The sequence below is a fragment of the Drosophila montana genome, unplaced genomic scaffold, assembly GCF_035044405.1.
Source record: "Drosophila montana isolate Dmon_TW-CO22-7 unplaced genomic scaffold, ASM3504440v1 contig_3733_1, whole genome shotgun sequence".
Classification (NCBI taxonomy): domain Eukaryota; kingdom Metazoa; phylum Arthropoda; class Insecta; order Diptera; family Drosophilidae; genus Drosophila; species Drosophila montana.
The window spans coordinates 4,842,434-4,861,169 of NW_026998620.1; the positions used below are offsets into that span (position 1 = coordinate 4,842,434).

The window sequence follows — 18,736 nt, forward strand, 5'->3', positions numbered from 1 at the left end:
ACTAATAATTCACATGTTTGTAAATAAAATCCAAAGAGTTAACTACGGAAAAACAGTGGCAGCCGCTACACAAATCAGCGCACAGCGGATAAACATTAATAAAATGTAGCTATAAGTGCTCTTGGAGGTGAATGCTCGACTAGGAGATACCCTGCCGTCACAAACACCTCAGCTCCACGCTCAAGAAAATGTGTTCTTCAATAACTTTGATGTTTATTGACCCTAATGAAACTAGACGAAAACTTATATCCTTTATGTTGTATTGCTAGTTCTCATTAGCTCTGAAATGAAGGTAAAAAAGCAGCACACATTTGACCCATTTGCAAAGGTTTTAGGGTATAAAAACTAGCAATAAGTCAAATTATGGCCCATGTAACACTCAGCGATGTCATTTAATTATGTACACATAAATAAATATTAACAAAACAAACATTGGCGCTAAGTTATAAAAAAAATAAAAGTTGTATTAAAAAGTAATAATAAACGTTGCAATTCAAATGCCTTCGGGTTACAAGCGCTTGAAAATGTATATTATTTATTTATTTGTTATTTTTTTTATATTGGTATTGTTAGATTTATGCGCTTTTTATACCCTGAATCCATTTAGAATGACTTAAATGGGCATAATATTCCATTGCAAATGAATGTAACAGGCAGAAGGAAGCAGCTCTGAGCCATAAAGTAAATGGTTATTGATCGGGATGATGAGCTGAGTATGATCATGTTATATCTGAGTGATCGATATCGCTATTGATTTGATATCGACTGCCTTTACTAACAATAAAATATATTCTCCTATACCAAAAAAAGAACAAGTTTGTCATTTTGTCGATATCTCATCCTATTTCCAAAACATCGATAAAAATCGATTTAAGACTTAGTTTCTTAGGTTTAACTCAAAAACTTTAAGAACTAGATACACCAAATTAGGTATATGTGCTCTGTTAAAGTATATAGAGATAGAGTAAATGTATATGTTGTATATAAGAGGTTATAGTATTTAGAATGGTCAATAGTAGTAATTAAGATTAGCATTGTAATAGTATTTTACATATGATAATGTGACACATATGTATTATACAATCAAGGTGACTCTGACGTTGATGACTTATCGTTATGTAGCTGGTAACATAATTTTAAATGTTAACTTAACATAATTTAAAATGTTAACTTAACCGAATTTAAAATGTTAACTTAACATACTTATAATTATGTTAATCGTAGATCGTACGTGAAAGAAGCTGGTTTACAATATATATATTTGTTTGTTACCTACCAAGATTCGTAACAAAATTGAAAACAAAACTCATTTATTCTGTGTGGAATATGTATGTGCTGAAAATTTGATAAAGCTAAGGTAAGAATAGTAAAGGTCGCGGAGCTTAGGGTATCTTCTAGTTGGGCACTAGAGCACTTTCACTTGTTTTTATTGCTGAGCCGTCAATTGTTGGCGCTTTGATTTTTGGCCGGCAATCCGTGCGATTAACACGCTAAAAAACTGATTAATTAATATAAATTACGAGTATAACGGGCCATGTTTATTGTATTTTATTGTTGCATATCGATTTTATAAGGTCTCGTGTTTTGTTATGTCGTGATTGTAATAATTTTTGGTTGTTGTTAATTTTTTTTATTTATTATTTTTATTATTTTTTTGGCGTTGTCATTGATAATGCGAGAATTATGTAATTAAAATTTCAGTACGCGACTTTTGTGGATTTTTTTTTTATGTTGAAATATTAGCCACATTTAAATCGGTGTAATAATGGCGCAACGAACAATTGAGTTTGATTTAGAAAAAGCTCGCACAAATCAAATAAAAGTTTAATCAGCTCTAGCGTCGGTGAAGCGCTGCGGAATTGATTAAAATGAAATTAAATTATGTGAAATTAATTGCATTGCAAAATGAAATGAAATGAAAGCATACCATATAATTCAAATGATATAATGAGCAATAATTAAGTTGCTTTTACGGTTGCACTAGAGCAATTTGGCTAAAAAGAGAACAACAATTTATATTGCAGGAAGATTGCATTCAATTGAATATAATGTAATACTTGCATAATAATTGCACAATGCGGCGTATGCTTAATATCTGATTTCAATTGCCGTTTGGATATCATTGAACTCTTTCTTAATTACGTACTACATGCAAAACGTGTCAAATTGAAATCATTCAGGTTTTCTGGCAGCAAAATGCGCAAAATCAAATCATATCTGTTGTGCATGAGCATTTCGGCTTATTTGATTTGATATGATTGTTATTGAGCATGTGGTAATGCGAAAGCGAGGCAAAGCTTATTAATATTTGCCTAACTCAAACATAAATGTTATGGCCAGGCCCATTACCAGCAATGGCAACGCGACATGCCAGTCAGCCGGCCACCAGAAAACAAATGCAACAACAATTTGGTTTCACTCAGGTGCGCACAACAGATGTATCATTCATGTGCGTGTCTGCAGACAGAGAGGCGTGGCTGGCTGTCAGGGCAGGCACCGCAACCGCAATGGCATCAATGAGGCATATCAACAATGTGACGTGGATGCCAACGCTCATTAGCTTGCCCCTACCCCTTCCCCTTACCTAGCAACAGTTTACGCATGCGCAACACTTTGGCTTAGCCCCAAAGATTCCACATTGATAACAGCTTTGGGTTGACATTGGGAATAACCCCCAGCTAGCTGAGACACGTAGCATTGTAATTGCAAATGTTAGTCTCTCTCTTTGCATGAAACTCATAATTGGATAATAAAATCTTTCACACGTGCCCCACAGAGATGCGACACTTGGCTGGGTTGATTAGCATGCCAAGAACTTTTGTATTTCAATTTGAGTGCAATGTGCACATGCAAGCCGAACAAAATATTGTATGCATTAGGAACTGGCGCTGTGAGAACCCGCAGTTGTAATTAACTCAGTACGGCACTTAACAGCGCGGTGCTAACAACGAAGCCAAAGTTGTTTCAGGTAATTAGTGGTAAACATTAACACTTTCGTCGACACTTTTGATGGTTGTATTGTTTATCGAATGCACTTTAGATAATGATTGCCTTTATTTTCTTCACAGATTTTCCAAAAAACTTTTCCCACAGCTTTTCAATTTCTATTAATTAAACGTTCCTTATTGAAATGCATACGATTATTAAATGACCAAAGTCAATAAGATAGCAATAGCATTCGCATATAATTACGTATACGCATGTGGTTAACTGTATTAATTAGAGCTAAGTACACACACACACACACACACACGAGAATACACACCCCCACGCATAGACATATTAGGGCAGCTAATAATTGAGATTTTCCCCCCCTGCACTTGGGGCCCATCATGAATATCTTGTTTCCAGCGCGGACCATTATCGCGCCGAACATAAACTAGACGCTGTCACAAGCCACTCAATTTCAATACCATTGTGGCTCATAAAATGACGCATCAATATAATCAAAATGATCATTATCCGAGCAGCGGCAGCGGCATCAGACAGCATCAGCAGCATCAGCAGCATTTACAGCAGCATAAAAACTATAATCAATATCCATATCCATTAGCGTTATCGTATCAACGAACTCGAAATAATAACAGCGTACATATGTATGTGTGCACCGCAGACAACCGCACGGATAATAGCTGCAGACCCGGTCCCCTCCTCCGCTCCCCCATCCACCGTTCATTTGTCTTCACGTAATTATCTTTTAATAGATTTAACGAACATTTTTCGCACTGACTTCGCCTGTCTCATCTCTGTTAGTGGGCGGCGGCACGGCCAGTACCAGCACCAATATCACCCAATCTCAATCCCGCTGCCTGTGCCCCTTCCAGGACGCAGACAGAGAGATACAACAACAAACAAGCTACAGCTGTTGGCCACTGCGACCGGTCGGTCAGCCAGTCGGAAGTCGGAAGTTGTATGGCCATGGCACATGCGGTGGACCCAATGAAGGATGAAGTATGCAGAGGACAGGAGAGGGCGGGCGGGTCGACAAAGGGGAAGGCTTTGCACTGCTGATGGCAACGGCAACGGGAAAGGCAACGGGAACGGCAACGGCAACGACAACCATTTTCGCTTTATGGACTTTCAAACTGTTGCTGTTAATTATTTCTTCTTCTTTTAATGTGGCCACTGCTGCTGTCGTAGTTCTTCTTGCTCTTCCCTGCTTCTTCTTGCTATTGTTGTTGTTGTTTGTTGTTACCGTTGATGATGATGTTGTTGATATTATGCAGTGGGGCTTCCCCGAGTGCCGCTCCCCGCCCGTCGCCGCTCGCAAAGCTGTTGTTTGCACTTTTTCACCATTTTACACTTTATTACAAAAGCATTAAATAAAATTCAAAGCGAATGAGCCTCGCAAATGCGGGCAACCCACTGAGTGGTATATGTTGGCCGAAGGGGGTAGGTGACTGGGTAGGTGGAGGGGGAGGGGGAGGGGGAGGGCAAGGGGAAAGAGAGGCGACTGTGGCCGGCTCTTCGATTCGCATTTGGGTTCATTGAAATATGCGAGGCGAATTCGTCGACGCTGCAATGTTGTTGCATTGCTTTCGGTGTTCAGGGCGATTGTTGTTATTATTGTTGTTGCGGTTCATACTTTTGTGTTTTGGGCCATTGTTTCGAGTTTTGCTGTTGAGGCAACAGCAGCATCGGCGGTAAACAAGCGCCAAAGTACGAAGAACAGCGCCAAGTAGTATCAAAAATGCCAAAAGCAGTGTGACATTGGGTTGGGTAGCTCGAACCGTGGCACAAAGGTCATGGACTACATACGAAATTATGACATTATTGCTTGTCATATATGACTTTTAAAATCGCATTAAAAAATCTTGACATCAGGTTGAGCTTATTGAAAGATTAACGGGATTTTAATATGGTCGGCATAGAGTTTTATTTTAGGATCTTACATTATTGACATAGTTTCTAAAACCTTAACATTATATGTATGCATTCATAGAGTAAAGCTTTGTCCAAAAAACTAAGAATTATGATCTATACTCTTTGACAAAAACACATTTAATTATGATCTATACGAATTTTAGAGGCGAAAACCTTTATTTGGATCAAAAAGAATGATGAGTTGAAACGTTTCAATAAATCTTTATATATACAACTGTTTACCTTGACATTGCTCAACGCACATGCAAAATCGTAAGAGCTGGGTAGCTGAATTGTTTACCGTAGTTAACGTACGTGACGAATACGAGGTTTTGGGAAATTTCATCTGTAAGTTGGTAAAAATTGCGAAAATCTGCTGTATGCAACTTCTTTGTTTACCATCGGTGCAGCATGAAACGCATTTTCAAAGATTTATTCAAATTAATCTGAGAGGCGCTTTACATTATTCGGAAAATGCACTCCAGAGTGGAAAATGGTAGTCAAAATCGATATACTTCGGAAAATTCCGCTCGCAACTGTGGAAAATCAGACGGTTAACGGTTGTGTGCAATTTTTCGTTGACCATTTGACCAATTGACTTCATGCTCATTTTGAAATGATCTTGTGAAAATTCATTTGATTCGTGCTTCACACCTATCGCAAAATTCACATATTTAGGATGTCAAATTGGGGCTAAGGGTTGTATAGGCAAAATTTAATTTTTAAGCTTTAAGTGGGTTTTTTTTTGGTTCCTAATTCTGTGGACTCTTTAAACTCATTTTCAAATTACTTGCTGATATTATGCTATTATTGTCATCTACCAGATATATATGGTAGATGGAAATTTTCTATCAGCGGTAAATGGCTGAAAATTAATGCGAAGAACTTGAAGTGTCAAAAACCGGGAAAGCCCGAGATATACCAACTAGAAGCTTTATATTCTTATAAAAACTATAAAAACTTACACTTATATTTTGAGTAGCATGTTTTTCGCAACCTTTTGGAGTATCTGTAACTTTAAAGGTATTTTTTTTATCATATAGAATAGACATTGTCTAACAAACCTGCGCTCGCACGGCATCTGAAAAGTGTTTATACCCTGGCATGTGACCCCATAAAGTATATAGATTCTAGATCAGCTGAAACAGCCGAGTTGATATAGCCATGTCCGCCTGTCCGTCTAAAAGTTATATTTATTATTTATTATAAGTTTCACTATACTCCATACATATATCCAAAAATCGATCAACATCGGACGACTTTATTATATAGCTGTATAGAAAGAATGGATGGAAAAATAAGTTTTTTAATGGAAAAATATTCTGTTTTTCAAGCTATTTTCATCAAAGTCAGCTTTGACGAGCTTCATTGAATGAATCTAGTGTCCTTTTAAAATCGAAAAAATCATAAAATATATTAATCAAAAACTGTTTTTTTTACTTGCGCAAATATGTGCGTAAACAAAATGTATTTAAGTTATGTTATGTTTGTAGTTACATAAATAGTTATATGCTAAATTATATTTAAATTTTCCGCAATGCTAAATGCTATTTTTTTGCACTCATGCAATTTCAATTGGAAGCTGAACAAATTGATGAACTTTAATTACAAATATTATTGTCAGTAATAATTTCGTCTGAGCTAGTCCAATGTCATTTCATATTTTAAATTAAGTTTTTTCCTCAAACAATTTTTTTGTACATTTTATTCTATTTATTTTTGTTTTTTGCAAACATTGTAAAATATTTTTTAAATTTTAATATTTCTGCAGTTTATTTGTGGGCTTTTGAAGAGTTTACAAAAGTAAAGATTGAGTTTATTTCAAATGGATTTTATTTTGGTTTATTTTGCCAAGAATCGTGCAGATATGTTTGCTATTACATGACAGATGACATATATATGTGGTGTATATATATTAATCGTTTTTTTAAATATATTGAAATTAAAAATAATAGAATATACATATGTATATACATGTTATTTTCTTATAAATTTTGATAAATATTTAAAAATCTATGCAAGACGATATCGTAGCATATTTGCAGCTATTGCTTTCTCATAATATTTATGAGTCTGGATAACTTAGCTTCATTTAGGCACACTGTGCAAAATGTTTCAATTAGCTGCGCTTCGATGTGCATCGCCAATGGAAGTTGGTGTCGACAACAGGCAGTAGCTACAGCTAAAGCAGCAGCAGCAGCAGCAGGGGCAGCAGCAGGGGCAGGGGCAGCGGCGGTGGCAGCAACAGACGTTGGCCAAACAACAGCAACAAAACAACAGCAAGGCAAAGGCAGTGCCTGCAGCTGTGGCCTATACTTAAACAATGTATAAATTCGCATACAAAATCAACCCCCCCCCAGCGCCCAGCCACACCCCCAAAACGAGTATCATAGCTGAAGTAGCCGGGAATTCGTGCAGTGCGTTCTACAGTTTTGATGTTCGCGTTGGTGGCGCTGTGGTCGCCGGTGTGGTGCAATCAGTTGCTGTGGCTTTTTGGCCGACATTGCCAGCTAGTCAGTCAGTCAGACAGTCAGTCAGTCAGTCAGTCAGTTAGTCAGTTAGTCAGTCAGTCAGTCAGTCAGCTAGTCCGCTTGGCAATCTGCCCAAGCACCCGAGCATACAGCATCCACCTGCCGCTCACCTCTCACAGCTTTCGTCATTCATACGATTGAGTGCGCGTCGAGCCAAACGGGGCAAAATCCCCTCAATTGGTGTGAAATGCAACATGCTAGTTGCAAGCCTGACTGACTGACTGACTGACTGACTGACTGACTAACTGACTGACTGACTGACTGTATGGCTGCATGGCTGTCCGGTTGGCTGGTTGGCTGGTTGGCTCGCTGTCTGGCTTGTTGGCTGGCTTCCATTGCAAATATGGGTTAATTGTGCGAGACTTCGACACTCAAATTATTTAATGTTCAGTTTCATTTCGCCTCCTTTGCCCTGCCCCTCTGCCGCTTTGGCTGCCATTGTTTGGTTGTTGGTTGTGCCCAGCATGAATGCGCTTCGGATCGTTTTCTTTACAATTATTGCGTGTATCTGGCAACGCTGGCATTGTGCCACGCCTATCATTTACATATAATAGATTTGCATTGAACTTGCTGCTAGTCGCCGGCAAACAAGCAATTAATTCACTTAGCTGTCATCGAATTTGTAATTTTCATTATTAGTAATTGTTTATTTTTTGCTACTTGTTGTTTTTTGGGACTTGACTTTTTGGCATTTAATTTGTGCGCAATTCAAATTCCACAGCGTCATCGACATGAGCACTTCAATTAAATTTTATTCAAGACTGAGTATTGTTTGTTTCTGTTTGGCTGATTTCGCAATTTGATTCTTTAATTAATCGCACGCACCGACTAATATTAATCGACAAAAACTCGCTTAAAAACGGGAGTATTTGTTTTCATATTTTATTCCTATAAAAACACATAAAATGTTTGGACTCACGCATAATTATAGTTTTATGAAATTCGAATCGAATGGATATACCATTTGTCCACCAGGATGAGTTTCCTGCTTTGCGCTCGCAAGCCTTTCTCTCAGCTGCAGGAAGCGTGCTTAACACAACCCGCAGGATTCGATTACTTTGCCACATATGCCCCTAAGGAATATTGGCTTAAGTTTGTGTGTGACAGCAAATTTTGTTAACTACGTGCCCTTTTGCGTTTAAGATCTGCTTCAGAAGCAATTCAGATAACTAGCTATTAGGGGTTTTTAAGCCTCGGCACCCCTGAGCTGCCTGCTTCTTCTTGATTGCCTTTTGGCATAAAGGAAGTGTTGCACCCCAAAAATATCACATGCAAAATAACAATGTTATTCAATACTTTTGTCTGATTATTGACAATGTGTCTTTAATTCGTTATTGATTTCATTTTAGTTTTCAATTAATTAAAATTGTTTTTTAATATTAATTACCTATAAGCAATTTGGACTTTAAGTTGAATATAAAGCATATTTCAGCTGCATTGCGAGTTGAATACGTATAAAAATGTGATATAAATATATTTATATATTTATATATATATATATAATTATAGATACATATTTCCATCCACATCAGCAACGGAATAATTCTATTAAACAATCGTGAGTTTTCGGCCAAAAGCGATCAAAGGTAATTGAGTTTACAACTTGAGCTCTGAAATTAAATACAATCATATCGACATTTTCATTTATTTATCCCAATTATCCTCGAAAGCGGATGAGCTAAGTAGTAACTGCAATTTGTAAAAAATTAAAATAATACCTTAAGAATTTGTTGCTTCTGGCGAGCCTTCATTTTGAAACATCAAGAAATGTACGACTTCAAAACGAGTTGCGAAGAGCATAGGAAATATATTGGCAACAGAATTAGACAATTTAATTTATTTCTATTTCAAGCTGATCAAGAGAGATTGCGTTCAAGAGTGAAAGTTTGATGGAAGAAACTCTGCTCGTACAAACCTGCAAACTTATTTTCCATCCTAGAGATAGATTTACCGAAGAGTGCGAAGCTCATATACTTATAAAACATTTTTGGGGCAGATCTTGAAAACAGTATCTGAAGCTGATTGGCAAGAGAGTTTCATACAACTAAGTAGTTGGTATTTCCTGGCCTATCCTTGCCCAAGTTTTTTTCTTTGAGCTTTAGACATCATTTTTCATACTAACCTGATATCTACTACTAAGGCTATATCTGACATGGATATTTGATAATTGATTTTTAAGTACATAGAATTAACAATCAATGGTTGAAATTAGCGTTAAAAATGCCTGGTCGGACGTGTAAATAATTAACGCCCTGAGAAAACTGGCGGAACGCTGACAAAATAAAATGGGATAAGTTAAAAATGTAGTTTGACTAAAAACTCCGACCTTGAGCTAACTAAAACTTGAATCCGAAAAAATAAACTTTCGGGCATACAAACTTTAACCCGAATCCAAGTGGGGTGGATTTGGCAAAAGGTGTGAAACATGTTTCAAATTAAATTACAGAAAGATCTTTCATTATAAGTAAGAAACCGATCGGATAGTAAACAAAAAAGTTGCATACAACCATTTCCGCCAATTTTCCACAGTTGCGGGTGGAATTAGGAAGAACGTTGAAACACGTATTCATTAAGTTCTTATGAAGTTCTTTGAAAATTGGTTAGTAGCCGATTGGATGAAACTTAGAACTCCATTTTCGAACAATTAGGGGTGTATTTATTAAAAAGATTCAAACGAATTTTAATGGGCTTTATCCAAGACCAAAAATAATGAGTGTTTAAATGACATTTGTTGCAAACTAGAATTTTGTCAAGCTGAACGTTTATTTTCTACCTCGTAAATGTGTGTATTTGAATTTAATTTATGTTCTTGAAATTTCTATCGGGTTCCTTGCATACTTAAAGCGTTCAATAGCTTCTTCGACTTGACCGATATAGTTTTTGTTTACTTTTGTTAATTTATTTTGATTAGCATTAATTAAAAAAGATAGCAACAGCGAAGGAAAGCCATATATATAGAATATCCACTTTCATTTGGGCTTTCACTTAGTTGCTTTTTATGAATTTTATTAAAATTGTATTTGAGTTGAATTTTCAATTCGTTTTTTGTCGCTCTTTGTCAACAGGTGCGTCTGGCACTTCATTAGAACTGTTAGTGTAGCGCTCTCCCCGTGCAAATGGCCGCAACGCCCTGTTGGGTTTCGTGGCACACAAAAGCCCGAGCAAAGTTTTAATTAAATTTTGAAATGAATTTCACTTATATTTGATTTTTAGTTGCGACGAAACAGTCGCATAGAGACCGCCGTCGGTCTTGTAATTGCCCTAACGCATTTCAATTGAATCATTTTCTAATTAGTAAGACATCAATCGGTGTACAGGATGTCAGATTTAAGCCCAAAAATGGCGCAACATAAAACTGTTCAAATGCAACACTTTGACAAGTCGGACTTTATTTCGCTGAAAAAATGTATGTACAAATATTTATCCTTGTTAATAAAAGCAGTTTTAAGCATGGAAAAGTTTAACATTATGAAGTGTTTCATATTTTTAAATGGTCTCTCAGCTTAAATTCTCCTTTTTCGGCTTATGTAAAATTACCTTGCCTCGAGTGAGTTTTGTGGTATGAAACTATATTCAGGTATCATCTGAATAATCAATCAAAAACTCAACATTATTTCGTTTAAAGTTTCAAACTGCCTCACAAATTTTAGTTTAAGTTTAAATTCAAATTCATTATACCAAAGCCGCTTTGTTTTCAGGTTTTCCATAAGCTCTGAACATTTTTACATTTAATTATTTTTGACCTTTGCGAAATTACAAAATCTATATCTTTAAAAAACGTATAGCAAAAATTACCGAGTTTATAGCACAGATTTTCTTTTAACAATATTTTTGCCCATATATTACACTTGTTAAGACTAAACATTGAAACAGTTATTATATAGGAAAAGGAGAATCGCATAGGCAAAAGATACCTAGTGGAAATATCAAGGGGGATCGAACGGGCGTAAGATACCTTGTACAAATTATCGACCCATTATCTACTGAATTTAAATATACTTAGCTGATAATAATTGTGAGAGGATGATAAAGATTATTGGGTATATTTATTAAATTAAGTATGTGTTTGTCTGAAAGTATTATTTCTTTGGTCTCAATGTTCTTTATTTGTTGAACGCATGTCACAGACTAAATCTTCTTAACAGTAAGGCTTAACATTATCTTTAACATACAAGGAAAATGATAAAAAAGGGACCGAATATACTTATTTATTTCTATACAACAACATAATATACAACATACCTTTTTAAAAAAGTTCCTCAAAACACTTTATTTGAGCTTTGTGTTCTTATAATAAGTTTAAGAGCATATTCTGATTGAACCCGAATCATCTTAAAGATTGTATTTTTTTCTAAAATATAATAGTTATATTCAAAAGCAGAAAAAAGCTGTTAAAATTATTTAAGTTCCATTTAATTATAGAAAAATTATTATTATTTTTTTGTTTACTAAAAGTTAAAATAATGTAATTCCATGTACAGCTCGACCAAACAACTTTCTGGCCATGATGGAGGATGCGAAATTAATGAACCTTCGCAATGGATACACGAAGTCTTTGGACGATCATTGCCAGCTTATCACCGGCACACAGGGTGAGTGACCAGGACCTTTAGAGGGCACTGCCACGGCCAGGGTCAGGCTCAGGCCAAGGCACAACAAAAACAGTGTATATCAAGTTGTGTATATATGCACAGCTAAGGCAACCAGGCAGCCAGTTCAATGCTGCTTAAAAACAATAAGCATTCATGAAGAATTACGTTCGCCTTCCGTGGTGGAAGGGGGTGGGGTGGGGTGGCGAGGGGGGGTTGATGGCAAAACGAAATTGTTGAAATTGACAAATTATGTGACAGACTTTTTGTCTGCGAGAGACAACGACAACAACGGCGGCGCGCAAATCCAAAGAGCCAACACAATTGTTGACAATTCACTCAAAGTGGCAATATTGTTGTTGTTGTTTTTCTTGTTGTTATTATTGTTGTTGTTGGTTTTGTTGGTGTTGCTGGCGCTGTCGCTGAACAAATGCCCCAAAGCGCTCAAAAGCTTTAAATGCGCACGCCGCACGCCGCATGCCGCACTCCAAGTGAGGCCACGCGTTTGGGTGCTGGAGCTCAATTCCGAAGCGCTCATAAACAATGCTGCAGGGAGGAGGGGGGGGGGGGGACATCAGTGGGGGGCATTTGGGTTAGATGGCGGCGGCTCAGTTTCGGCTTGGCGCGATGAGAAGTGCGCTTGAGTTGCATTTAAGCCAATTAGCATAGGTAAACAAAACATTTGAGTGAGCGCGCCAAGTGCTTTTGGTTGAGTGCGACCCCTGGGTGCTGCCGTTAAATGGATAGAGGGGGGGGAGGGGGGGTGGTAGGAGTCTGTCAGTTCTAGGTGTCAGCCAGTATTTGTATGAATATGAATGTGTGCGTGTGTTAGCTTGTTATGCTTGACGCCAACAATGCGACGAGAGCGAGTTGAGGTGGCAGCCGGGCAGCCAATGGGCCAGCCTTAAGTCCTTAACAATGTTGCATTTATTATGCAATTATCGAGTGGCCAAAGTGTTTAAGTGTGTATGCATAGCCCGTATAACCCATGCAGTGACAGTGATTTACGTCGTCGATTGGCAATTAGGCCACAGCAGTCGACGCATCCAGCATGGGCCACCTTCAAGATACAGGAATGTGCCTACATGTTCTACACATTGATATATGTATGTGTGCGTATGTATGTGCACGTGTGTGTGTCATACCATTGTACGATAGATGAATAGCTCGACGAGCTGCTAACTTGCAAATATTTATGAGTGGCCCACAAGTGGCAGCCTGCCACAGCAGCAGCAGCAGCAGCAACCAGCCACAGCAGCAGCAGCAACCGACAACAATGTCAGCATTGGCGTTAACTTTGAGTGTTGTTGTTGCCATTTTGACATATGGCCAAAATGCAGCCACATGCCAAACGCTCTTTACGTGCGACTACTGCCTGTGACTCTCACTGTGACTGTGTACGTGCCGTGCCAGCGTGTGCGTGTGCGTGTTTGTGTGCGTGTGTGTGTGTGGCGGCGTGAATTATGCGCAATTGAAGTGGCTTTTGGGGCGCGCATTTAAATTCGTGACGCGCTTCAAGTGGGTGGCAAACAAGCGTTGAGCACGGTGGCTGGGAAGTGGCATTTCCACTTGCCACTGCCAACTGCCCCAGCTTAGGAGAGAGGGGGGAGGGGGGGGGCGGCACAATGATGCGCATCAAATTGGCTAATTGTTTAATGGCTGTTTGCATTGATCTTTGCAGATGAGTCGCCCATGCAAATGTTTTACAAGGATAAGGGCGTCTTCCTTACTGGCGGCACCGGCTTCTTTGGCAAAAGTAAGTTGGCAATGGCGAACGTGACTTGAATAATTGAATACTTACGAATTGATTTGTACGCAGTTATTATTGAGAAACTGTTGCGCGTCACGGAGGTGGCCCAAATATATTTGCTGATACGCACCAAAAAGGGCAAGGATGGCCACGCACGCATCGAGGATTTGTTCAACGATCCGGTAAATCATTTGTCCATCCCCCAACATCCACTAATTACTAATTATCTATATTACGTACTTTCACCCATTCAGGTATTCGCCAAAATGAAACAGATCAATCCAAAGTATCGCTGCCAGATCACGATCATCAGCGGCGATTGCTCGCTTCCCGGCCTCGGCATCTCCCCGGACGAGCGCGAGACCATCAAGGAGAATGTCAACATTGTGCTGCACAGCGCGGCCACAGTCCGATTCGATGAGAAGCTCAAAATGGCCATTGCCATCAATGTGCACGGCACAAAGGAGATTATCAAGCTGGCCAAAGAGATTGTCCACCTGAAGGTGAGCCCGACCGCTAACATAATTGTCCAAAAAGCTAGACTAGCTAATACCCTGTGGCCAGTTTTGGTGGCATTTGATTGAGACTCTGCTAGAGTTCATTCATTCAAATAAATTCAGATTAGGCCTAATTATATTTGAAAAATTTAGATAGATTTAGCGTACAGACGATGTTTATACCCTGGATTGGTTTTTACTGCCATTCGCATTTTATGAAGTAAATTAAGTAAATTAACTCAAAGTTTGATTTACTGTCGGATACCCAGTAGTGTTAGTCATGAAGGGCCTTATCTGAAATACTCGTTGTTATGTTCAATTCAATTTTATAAATGATTAAATTTCTTTTATTTACAAATGATATGTTGTTACTGTAGCTTAGCAAGTTTTATTAACGTGAGGATCGGTGGTTCATATTAACAGTAGCTTTGGTTTAAGGTGGCTTAGTTTATATATTTAAATTGTTGACATGTTTATTTTGTTAGGGCTAGATTATTTTGTTGAGGGTCTGCAAGCTTCACTAAAGAATAGGTCTTGATTTTAAAGTAATAATTCGTACCTCAATGTTATACTTATTCTACAAGTCATTTACATGTCATGAATACCCCGTATTTTGTTGTAATCAACTTTCGTTTTATTTGATCAAATTAATTTAATCTGACAAAAGTTAATTAGGAATACTTATTATAAAAACAATTAACATATATACCATTTATGATTAAAGAATGTTGATTTTAAGAGCTTTTATTTAATATTGTATTAAGTCAGCAAAGTCAATTATATAAAAGCTAGGGGCGAAGTATCTGACTCAGTTCTCAGTAGACACTACTTGATATAAGCTTAAAAATATAAAGTAAAAAGTATAAAGAAAACTATAATACCCTCTAGTGGCATATTTAATGGTTAAATAAATCTCTTGCATGCACTTTAAAGTGCGGAAGATTACCTTTGCAGACACACATCAAATGTGCGTTGAATGCACAACATATCTATACTTCCTTGCACAATGGTATTTTATACAATACCTTCATTCTAGGCCAATTTTACCAACAAAGCAGATGCAGTTGGATAAGTTGGTTAATATAACTCACAAAAGAAATAAGTTGTGTACACAAAAGTAAGTCAGACGAGGCAAGGTATATCAGCTCAGCCAGTTGTCCTGTCTAAAATATCGATCGAATGTGTATTTATCAATGCATGTCTGATTTGGCAGCGCACTTACTTATTACGACTATCAGATACCCTGTAAAATGTTAAGACAATGGTTTCATTCGCTTTTTGTTACACTGACCAGGCTCTTGTGCATGTCTCGACCGCATTTCCGGTTATCAGATACCCTGTAATATGTGAATAGGCCCTGTAGAATGTTAAGACTTCAAGACAATGATTTCATTCGCTTTTTGTTCTTCTGACCAGGCTCTTGTGCATGTCTCGACCGCATTTGCGCACTGCAACATGCGCTACATTCAGGAGAAGTTCTACAGCGGCATGATGACGGGCGACAATGCCTTCAAGCTTACCGAGTGTTTGGACGAGCACACGCTGAACACGCTGACGCCGACGATTATCCAGGGCTATCCGAACACATATACCTTCACCAAAGTGCTGGCCGAGAATGTGGTGCAGCAGGATGCACAGAAATTACCTGTAACCATATTTAGACCGGGCATTGGTACGAGACTCTGCACTTGTAGAAATAACTTGCCCGCCTTATTGGATCATTTTTTGGGCTCTTTGCAGTGATCACCAGCTATCGGGAGCCGGTTACTGGCTGGATTGACAATATGTATGGACCCTGCGGCGTCATCGTTGGCATCGGCTCGGGCGTGCTGCGCGTTTTCACCGGCAACATGGACAACAAGGCGCACATTGTGCCCGTGGATATGTGCGTTAATGCTCTGCTGGCCAGTGCCTGGGATGTGGCACGAAATACGTATGTGAAGTGGCATCTTTGTCGGCAAACAGGGTGCATATAAAAGTGTGTTTTTTTTTTTTATTAAAGGTATGAGACGCCGCCTATATACAACTATGTCCCGGATGTGGACAACATGGTCACCTGGCGGAATTATATGCAGACAGGCTTTAAGTATGTCAATGATATACCCATGCGCAAGTCCATCTGGTATCCGTGCTTCACCATTGTGCCGCACATGTGGCAGTATCACATACTCTGCTTTTTATATCACACATTGCCCGCCATGTTCATGGATTTGATAATGGTTCTTATGGGCAAGAAACCCAGGTATTTCTTAGACATTTCTCTGTGCTTTGGCATTTTCCCAACATATTTTCTTTTCTGCAGAATGATGAAAATCTATCGCAAAATACACAAATTCAGCAACGTTCTTAAGTTCTTCAGCTCGAACGAGTTTCGCTTCGATAATGACAATGTCCGGCGACTGGTTGATAAATTGGACGAACGGGACAAGCGTCTGTTTGCCTTCGATATGCGCGATCTGGACTGGACAAATCTATTCCGGGTCAGCTTATATGGGCTGCGCTTATATGTTGTCAAGGACGATCCCAGCAGCTTACCCGAGTCCATAAAACGCATTAAGCGGTACGTACTTAAGTCTTTTGTGTATAAATACTCTGTACTAAATATATTGTCTGGCCTTTCCCCTTGCAGCATGATGGTATTACATTACACCACATTGGCTATCGTCTATTCGTTGGCCGGTTGGGCGCTCTACGGGCTGGTGAAGCTGATTTTCTTCTAATCTCTATAGGATTTCCTTAAAGTAGATATATATATGTGTGTGTATATCGTTTAAAATCGAGGTTAACTGTTGTCTTTTCGTATTGTCACTGTAACATTTCAGTCTCGGAGTAGCTCTAGCTCTAGTTTTAGTTTAAGTGCGTCTCTACACATTGATTATGTTTAGTCCTATGGTTAAAGCGCTCTATCCGATATCTGTATAGTCTAGTTTGTAAATGTAATACTACTGCTAAAGTTGATTATGTAACACATACTGTGTATATATTTATGTACGAAGCTAATCGAATTGCAATAAAAATCGCTTCATATTTTTGGGACAAGTTCATTCAAGTTGCGTTATTATTTAGATGGATATACATTGAATATATTTCTACTCAGACACCAATTAACATATACTCAGGCGATAAATATTGATTGTGATGGAATGGCATATCCTTTAAGTTTGTTGTCTTGATCGAGGATAGGGTACAAATATATATTTAATTACATTTGCTCATAACAATAGTCACGTTAACAATTTACAATAAAATCAATTCAATAGAAAATGTACTCAACTAGTTGCAATTCAAAAGAAATGTTACTTAATCAATTGATAAACCGAATATGAAATGTATTCAATAGCCACTGGATTACACTTGAGGGTTGTGGGCGGGGGGTAGCTAATATTGGCAAAAAAAACAAAAAGTGAAAAGAAGAGGAAAAATGTAAAACAATAAGATTCACTGATTTACACATTGGCTTAGTATTGATATTTTTATTGCATACTTTCGGGCGACTGGCATGTCAAAAAGAAATGTCGTAAAAATAATGCCAGAGAGCTTATCAAATTGCAAACAGAAGCGGCATTGCCTTCAGCCATCATCCAAATCCTGTAAGGCGCTTTATCGCATCGCGCGCACACATGCATAGAGTGAAATACAAAAACTCACACACACACAAACACACAGGCACACAGACACATTTATATGTTAGCACACATGCACACTTACGTACATAAATAAATAAATCCACATGTATCACTTTGCAGTGCTGCACTTGTATGATTTCAAAATTAAAATCAGAGCATAACCCAATCACCCAGCCAGCAATGGCAGCTACGCCCAGCCCCCCAGCCCGCCAGCCCAGCAGCCCTCAGGCCCTCCAACCAACAAGCTTCAATGATACAAGCCCCCCGCCTCCTTGGAGCTATTCGCTTGCTTCGGCCTGAACGGCTCATTCCCAATACAGCCATAAAACTCTCGCACACTCATCAAACATACACGCCGCGTCGAATGGGGTGTATATCTGTGTGTGTGTGTGCGTATGTGTGTGTGGCAGATATGTTGTGGAAGGACGACGCTGTGGCGTTGCCGTTGCACAGCCAGTGAAAAATGTTTGTCAAACCGCAGTGAGCGCTGTGCGCAATGATTGAAGCCATTGCGACGCATCGCAACGCGTCGCATCGTTATCGTTGAGATGCGGATGCTGATGCGGATGCGGATAAGAATACTGGGGGCAAGCATGTAGATTTTTCAAAAAATTACGACACCGTAACGCCCGCGCGTCCAATTAAAGTAAGCGGCGAACGGGGCATGTGTGCACAGACAGACGGACGGACAGACTGGCAGGCAGACAGACAGACAGACCATGCGGCTTGTTGAGTAATAACTCCCCAATATGTTGCATACATATGTGTGTGCGTGTGTGTGTGTATATATATGCTTGTGTGTGCGTATATATGTACACACATAAATATAAGAATGGTTTCTGTTGTTGTGGCTGGGGCTAAAATTGCAAGCGTCGCAACA

General features: G+C 38.7%; 1 protein-coding gene across 1 annotated transcript in view; it reads left to right on the plus strand.

Annotated features, from left to right (window-relative positions):
• Positions 1-17,274, plus strand: part of wat (waterproof) — a 34,211-nt gene extending 16,937 nt beyond the window's left edge. Inside the window, exons 2-10 of the mRNA XM_064694178.1 lie at positions 11,876-11,986; positions 13,665-13,739; positions 13,803-13,915; positions 13,988-14,236; positions 15,647-15,902; positions 15,971-16,163; positions 16,233-16,472; positions 16,533-16,790; positions 16,860-17,274. Of these exons, the coding sequence (XP_064550248.1) occupies positions 11,899-11,986; positions 13,665-13,739; positions 13,803-13,915; positions 13,988-14,236; positions 15,647-15,902; positions 15,971-16,163; positions 16,233-16,472; positions 16,533-16,790; positions 16,860-16,950 (1,563 nt within the window). The 5' untranslated portion in view covers positions 11,876-11,898 and the 3' untranslated portion in view covers positions 16,951-17,274. The remainder of the gene's footprint in view (positions 1-11,875; positions 11,987-13,664; positions 13,740-13,802; positions 13,916-13,987; positions 14,237-15,646; positions 15,903-15,970; positions 16,164-16,232; positions 16,473-16,532; positions 16,791-16,859) is intronic.
• The last annotated feature ends 1,462 nt before the right edge of the window (positions 17,275-18,736 follow it).